Below are 7807 nucleotides of genomic sequence, written 5' to 3'. Positions count from 1 at the left end.
ACCCATAATTTTTTAAAAATTTTAACAAAAAATAAATTCAGTCTCAAACACAAAAAAATTGGAAAACAGCCATGAATAATTAAAGAGACTTAATTAAAGAGACTTAAATTTAATAAAATTCTGGTTTCTTTAAAAGAAAACATTAGAGGGATTAAAAATGGAGCTTAAAATTTCTTTTTTTACACAATGGTTATGAAATTTAAGATAAAGGAGCAAATACGTAATAAAGGAAAGAATGGTGCTCGAAATCGAGGAGCCATAGAAGAAAAAAAAAGGTGAATGAAAAATGGTTCTCCACAAGAACCGTTGCACTGTTGCCACCCTCTTCATCCTCGCATTGTTTTTTCTCTCAATCTTCTTCTACTTATTCTTCTTCGCCGCATACACAACTACTTTTAACCCTCCTCTCTCTCATCACACAGATCTCTATATTCAAGTCCATCCTTCTCCTCTCCACTCTCCCCCTTCCCCTCCGCCACCGCAACAACCACCACCGCCACCGCCACCGCAACAACCACCACCGCCACCGCAATCCTCCTCCACCATTACCGCGATCCAACCACACTCTCCCATTGCAACTGCCTCTCACCATGAATCTGTTTCTGTTACCGATACGAACAAGGTTGATAATGCAATTCCACCTTTCGAGGATTGCGATTTGTACACGGGAACGTGGGTGGAGGATCAAAATTACCCGATTTACCAACCAGGTTCTTGCCCTTACGTCGACGAAGCTTATGATTGCAAAGTTAATGGAAGAAATGACACTCACTACACCAAATGGCGCTGGAAACCTCATGACTGTGATCTTCCCAGGTCCTTCTCTCTCTCTCTCTCACACACACACACACACACACACACACACACACACACGTTTCTTAATCGATTCTCTTGTTCCATTTCGTGTGCAATTTGGAACGTGCCTCTTTATAGTTGATTATTGTTTATTACTAAATATTTCATCATTTGTTCAACTATCAATGTTATGTTGCTAAACAGGACTGAAGTAATTTGGTTTTATTTAGGGCTATAACATTACTATTTGTTAAATGGCGTTATTGCATATATGATTTATTGGTGATGATTAGTGAAAGTTTCACATGATTCAGGTTTATATCTGCGAGCTGAACAGCTTGAGAGTTAAACAAATTTTGAAAATCAAAATGTTAAGATTTAATGCATCAGAGAAGGCTGTTCAAATTTTAGAGGAAAATTTTACCACAATGCTGTATTGGATTAAGTTCTAGACAATACAGATCCATGAGTTTAATGTTGGAAAAGTAATGTAAATGTTATCAATAAATCAGTGATCACTTAGGACAAGATAGGATTAGAAACAAAAGCATTATGCAGAAAATTGTCGTGGCACTTGTAATGGAAAAAGGAGTTAAAATCTCGTCTCAAGTTATTTAGTAAAACTAATCTATAAGATAAAAGTTAGCTGATAGTTTATACCTGGAAAGCTAGCTGATTGAAATGAAAAATGTTTGGTAAATGTGGCTGTTGTAAATATGAAATGACATATTTTATTTTATGTATAGAAATGATAACAATCATTCTTAATCGTTAATCTCAGTCAAATCAACAACTCTAATTGGAGGACGTCGGTATCTTGTGTAAATGGAGAATCTACTTGAACCAACCTTCTTCATCTTCCCTCTGCCGATTCTCCGCTGTGCTTCCTAAAAGACTTCTGAAAATGTCTTCCCGCAGTACTTGTGTCCCTTCATGAGTGTAGGTTCTAGAAAGAAACAGTGCAGAAGAATAGATAGAGGGGGAGAGAAATAGAGAGGATGTCTAGTATTGCTCAAGACTCCTTGTCAAGGAGCGAAAGTCATGGTGTCAAAATCATCCCCATGTTCGTACCATATCTCTACTCCATACGATTTCTTTTCTTAAAATGCTTTCTGCTTCTCATTAATTAACTTGTAAATTGCCTGATACAGTATGTGGCATTATTGTCAATTTCAAGCCCGAGAACGAGATGCTACCATGTAGCTCCGTCGTCAATTTTGCGTTATTGTATTGTACTCCCTCTATTTCTTTTTAATTGTTGTATTTGTAGAAATTTTGTGTTCATATTTACTTGTCATTTTCAAAGTTTAATGCAACATTAATTATTGTTTTGTCAATAATATCCTTAATTATTTATTGTACAGAAAGAAATACATGAAATGAGATGATAAATGATTAAGGGTATTATAGAAAGAAAATAAATAATTCTATCAAAAGTAACAATTTATTGGTTGCTTTGGTATGTGTAGAAAGTCTTAACGACAATTAAAAAGGAATGGTAACAGTACTATTCGTGGCATAAGGAGTTTTCTAGTCTAAGGTTCTCGAGAATTTGGTGTGGTGTGGTACATTACTCTTTCTTCTTGTTTTTCATGCATCTTAGATTGTTTTACATACTATTTCTAGCTAGCATTTGAGCAAATACTTTCACCTTTTTATTTGTTGGTAAATTTCATCTTTTTACCTTAGCTTGTCTTTTCTAGTTGCATGTTAATTTCTGATACGGTGAATTGATATTTAAAAATAATGTGGGTGAAGTTTTGAGTGAGTGGGTAGTTATTTTATTTGATATAAGGGTAAAGAAATAATAAAATTAAAATGCCAAGGTTAAAAATAGAAGAAAATGCCAAAAGTTATAAGTTCAAACGTTACTTGAAATAACATTTCAAGAAAAGTTGCAAGCTAGTGAGAGAATCTTGTTTACACACATATTATTTTATCAAACAAGCTTATAAGCTGCTTATTGGCCTTACTAAACATAGCCTTAGACTGAAATGAAGAAGACATGTAAAAGTTCCACTAAGGAGGGAGGACTGGATAAGTTATAGTCTGATATGAAAACTATAAGTCAAACCATTAAGAAGGATTTTGATTTAAATGGTTTATCATGATAAGACATTATGGCATAATTTGATCCATATGTCCAGTTCCATCTAGTAGGAACAACTTTGGTTGTTGTAGACAAAGCTGGTGAAACAAAGGTAAAGAGAAAATGGAAGCTTTTTGTGGTGCAAAGATCTTAGGTGATTAAAGAAAAATGAATATTTAGTATCATGACTTTAGCTTTAAGGTAATTTAAATTGAAGAGTTCCAGCCTCCAGGAATGATACCCATACCCGTGAAAATGGAAAATCATGTTCAACTAGCTAGCTGTGTTCCTGTTAAGCCTACTGGTTTTTTGTAGCAATAATTCAGGAAGTATCCATTCTATTTCTAGAAATCTTTCTAATCTTGTGAGATCGCTTTTAAAAAATTTCAAATATAGCTTCTATATTGATATGGTGAGGAAACTCAACCTGACACAAAGAAGCATATTACTTTAGATAGAATAATTTGTTCTCATTTACTGAACAAATGTCTTTCATAATTGAACTATAGAAATGAAAAAACTATCCTAGTTGGGTGGCACTTCCAAATAATGCGCTTCTATATTGAAAAGTAATTTGGAAGAGATATTTGAAAAAACGGGGGGATATTGGACAACATTGAAAGCCTTTTCATTAGCTCAATCCATTTTTACTATCAACATAAAGTAACAACTATTTGCATTATGACTCTTTTGCAATTCGTGTCATTTGCTAAATGGCAACTGAATTTTTTTCTCATTTATTCGTTTAGTAGTTGAGCTTTGACCATCTCATTTACATCAATCTCAATTCTCAACAGTTGAACATATTGGTAGATTATAAATCATCATGCATACTTAGAGCATCTCAAATTCCATTGAAGTTGGGTGCTTCATTGTTTGGTTCATTCAAGAATTCACTTTCTTTGGTTCATTGATTCAAGAGACATGAAATAGACCAATCATGATGAAAATGGTGGTGAAGCTACCGCTGGTTACTTTTAGTCTTTCATGTTGAACTGTAGGCATTACTGATTGGACCTTGCGGCATTTGTTTGGCTCTATTTCACAATATTTTCTCGTCAAATGTTCAACTTTTGATTTTTTGTTGACAAAAGGCATCACCTCATCTATACCGTGATATGACAGTTAATTGCATAAAGTTGCAAAAGTGTTTATCAAACAGCTACCCTCTACTTTTCATCTGTTAGAAGTTTACTGGAAAATTAGTTATTCATATCTTCTCTGATCACTTTCATATGTTACTGTAGGTTTAGTGCCAAGGACTTTTTGGTAAGACTGAAAGGTAAAAGACTAATGCTGATAGGAGATTCTATGAACCGAAACCAATTTGAGTCCATTCTGTGCATACTTCGTGAAGGTCTACATGATAAAAGCAAAATGTATGAGATACATGGTCACAAAATAACAAAAGGAAGAGGTTACTTTGTTTTCAAATTTGTGGTAAATTTTTTTCTTTCCTTGCATCTTTAGGTTCTTCCAAGTATCAATTAATGACCTCTTCATATTATTTTTTTAGAAAAAAAATAAAGAATCTATTCACTTTCTTTGTAAGTTTGTCTCTTCAAGGTTTGATTGGCTGCAATAAAAATTGTTGACAAATTTAAATCCAGCTTGTGCTATTACATAAGTCCGTCTCTTCTCCCAGAAAATGAACTTTGAATTCATCTCTCTTTGAAGTTATAAGTTCACGACTTCTTATGAAATATTCTCTCCATAAGAAAATATAAGCAAAATTAACTACTTACACACTTACTAAGATAATTAGCTATTCATATCTATTATTGTTAATCTCATTTAACTGCATAAAGGAAAGAGTCATTAATTATGAATGACATTTTTGGTATACTATCATTGAATATATTTGCTTATATTTTGTTATGGAGGGAGTATTGTTTTTTATAGTAATGTGAAAAGTGAAAATGCTTACAAAATGATAGGGCAGCTGTACTGCATCATTTCCCTGTGAAAATAAAATGTGGAACACACTGCAGTTCATCATGCTAAGATTTTGGAACACTTGAGCAGGACTATGATTGTACAGTGGAATTTGTGAGATCTCATTTCCTTGTGAGGGAGGGGGTTCGTATTAATGCACACGGGAGTTCAAATCCTACATTATCAATAGATCGGATTGACAAGACGTCTGGCCGTTGGAAGAGGGCTGACATTCTTGTCTTCAACACCGGGCACTGGTGGGCTCATGGAAAAACTGCTCGAGGGTTAGGATGCAATTATTTCATATTTTGATTTATCTGTGCATTCAAATTGTGTACATTTAATTTTTGAAACTGGTTGTGCGATTTTGTCTGTCTCCCCCATCTTGATTGAATTCTAACTTGGCTAAGTAATAAAAGGATTCATCCAAGTATTTGCTGCACATAATTATTTACCTATTCTTGTAACTTCTCTGAGCAACAATGAATGTAATACGTTTATCTTGTTACTTTTTGTTTTCCCCTTTTCTTAAATTAGTTTTTACTCACTGCTATGTACTAGAGTATCTTTCATTCCTTAAAATTAACAAGTTGTCTATCAAAAATAAACAATGGGAACAATATTCGTAACTATATTAGATAAAACTATCTATCAAAAGAGTGATGGTGTACAATTTGTGCAGAATAAATTACTATAAAGAAGGTGATTATCTATATCCAAAATTTGATGGCGCTGAGGCATACAGAAGGGCTATAAAGACCTGGGCAGAATGGATAGACAATAATATCAATCCAAAAAAGCAGATTGTTTACTATCGTGGATACTCTTCTGCTCATTTCAGGTATCAATGTTTTTAGATATTTTTCTGTTGCATAATTTCCTGGTCCCCTTTCCATTTTATTTTAACGGAGGATCTTGTAATGTGTAAAAGTTATTTAGCTGCTTTAAAGTAAAGAGTGCACTTCAGAGAGAAAATTATAGCTATAACTATTGTCTTGAAATCAATGGCTGAGATTGTACGAAAACACAGCACACATATAGCAAACCATGAAGTTGTTAAAAGAAATCAAGGCCTTTCAATTTAGAACAGCTAAATTTGGTAAAAGAAATCAAGGCCTTATTATTTCAACATCATTATGGAGAAAAGAAAAGTAGATTTTGGAAATGCTAGCAAGTAGCAACATGCTCTCAGCAGTCAGCACTCTCTTAATCATTGGGTAAAATCCTACTGCAGTCCATATAAATTTCATCAAATAATAAAGAGTGTGTTACTAGCATTCCTCAATTAGAAAAAAAAAAAAAAAGAAAAAGAGTAATTGTACACCACTACTAATGGTTCCCTAAGTCATATCATATTACTGATGAATCTTTGACAGAGGTGGAGACTGGGACTCAGGTGGGTCATGCAACGGTGAAACTGAACCGGTTTTCAATGGGTCCATCTTGAATAACTATCCTTTGAAAATGAAGATAGTGGAAGAAGTGATCCAGGGAATGAAGGTTCCAGTAAAGTTATTAAACGTCACAAGGCTGACTAATTTCCGCAAGGATGGTCACCCATCTGTCTATGGAAAAACCATAATGGCTGGAAAGAAAGTCTCCACAAGGCGGCAGGATTGCAGCCATTGGTGTCTTCCTGGGGTTCCTGATGCATGGAATGAGCTAATTTATGCCACTTTGGTTTTACAACAGACAAATTCAAGGAATTGACTGAAGAGTCCTTTCTTTGAAGAAGTTTACCTTTTGTGCAGGAAAGAAAGAAGTAACAGAGAAAGAAAGGCAATTGAGAACAATGAAAAGTGTACCCTTTGTTCTATATTATGATAGTTGTTCAAACATGAAAGAATCAATGCAATAGTGGGCGAGGCATTTTCATTGATGGTTAAATTATCTCCCCATCAAGTCAGCAGGATCATGTTTCATTTCACCCTAGGGTCATGATCTATAGGTTGTTTGATGTCGAACTCCACTGGATAAGCTTATTCGTTAATTAGATTTTGATATTATAAGGTTCTGTGAATTAAGGTATAATTTGTGGCTTAGTGGGGTTCTTAAAGGTTTAATATTTGTGGGCCATGATCTCATAGGTTGTTTCATTTCCCACTTGAAAAATATCAGTGTATAGACAAGTTAGACTCAGACCCTTCTGACCTATGCCTCTAATTAGCAGTGATTTTAACTTTTATACTTTTTTTAAAATAATTTATTTTATGGATAATTTATATTTTTTTGGCCGAATAACTCGTTGGTTTATTTAAAGATAAGTTGTATGAGATATTCAAATGTCTTAATAGGATCCGACTCTCCACATAGACAAATGAAAATTAATAAACTACTTCAACAAACTATCCACATGATTCATCATCATCACCATTGATATAACTATACTTGATTGGTCTTGACTACTCCATAAAAGATTTTAGTTACTTCTCCATCAAAGTTTTCAACACATTTTCTATATTGTTCTCCTCATTTGCATAGGGATATAGATTCTGATGCAACCAAAAATAAAATAGTTAAATGAAGTTAATGCTCCATTTGGAATGTTATATGCTTCCCCAATCCATTTTGTTTTTTTTTACTAAAAATGACCTATTTTCATTCATATTATCTCCACCCTTTAAGGTGGCAAGAAATCGATTTCTAACACCATTGTCCAACCATAGAATTTTAGGTATCCTATCATGATACTGTTGATAAAATGCTTTGATGCATAATATAAGAATAAAAAACACCCACTATATATTTAGCATAAACAGAGCAAAAGTAATACATGATAAAAATAAAAAATGCAAATTAGAACATTGTATCATACCGAATCAACATGAATGGCTGAAACAAAATGCCTTAGTCTATATGAATTCGTTAACAACATGAAAATAATGAACATGACTAGGGATCGTATTTAACACATATTAATGAACACATACATGAACAAAAGCGTTTGAAATGTGTTGTTCCTTGGTGGCCCAATGTGGTCCTTTGGGG

General features: G+C 33.8%; 1 protein-coding gene across 1 annotated transcript; it reads left to right on the top strand.

Annotated features, from left to right (window-relative positions):
• The first annotated feature begins 205 nt into the window (after positions 1-205).
• On the top strand, positions 206-7004 carry LOC101489461 (protein trichome birefringence-like 5). The gene is made up of 5 exons (XM_004507868.4): positions 206-816; positions 4132-4324; positions 4910-5103; positions 5502-5660; positions 6196-7004. Exons 1-5 carry the CDS (start codon positions 287-289, stop codon positions 6527-6529), a joined length of 1410 nt encoding a protein of 469 aa, XP_004507925.1. The 5' UTR covers positions 206-286; the 3' UTR covers positions 6530-7004.
• The last annotated feature ends 803 nt before the right edge of the window (positions 7005-7807 follow it).

Source organism: Cicer arietinum, chromosome 7, assembly GCF_000331145.2.
Source record: "Cicer arietinum cultivar CDC Frontier isolate Library 1 chromosome 7, Cicar.CDCFrontier_v2.0, whole genome shotgun sequence".
NCBI lineage: Eukaryota > Viridiplantae > Streptophyta > Magnoliopsida > Fabales > Fabaceae > Cicer > Cicer arietinum.
The sequence above is the reverse complement of the archived record's forward strand: the minus strand, read 5'-3'. Positions and strand labels throughout refer to the sequence as shown.

What these genes read in the sequence shown, in the direction of transcription:
- LOC101489461 (XM_004507868.4), top strand. Translation starts at nt 287, where the DNA reads ATGGTTCTCCACAAGAACCGTTGCACTGTTGCCACCCTCTTCATCCTC. An exon ending in CATGACTGTGATCTTCCCAG is followed by an intron (nt 817 to 4,131) that starts GTCCTTCTCTCT and finishes ATGTTACTGTAG; the next exon opens with GTTTAGTGCCAAGGACTTTT. An exon ending in CATGGAAAAACTGCTCGAGG is followed by an intron (nt 5,104 to 5,501) that starts GTTAGGATGCAA and finishes CAATTTGTGCAG; the next exon opens with AATAAATTACTATAAAGAAG.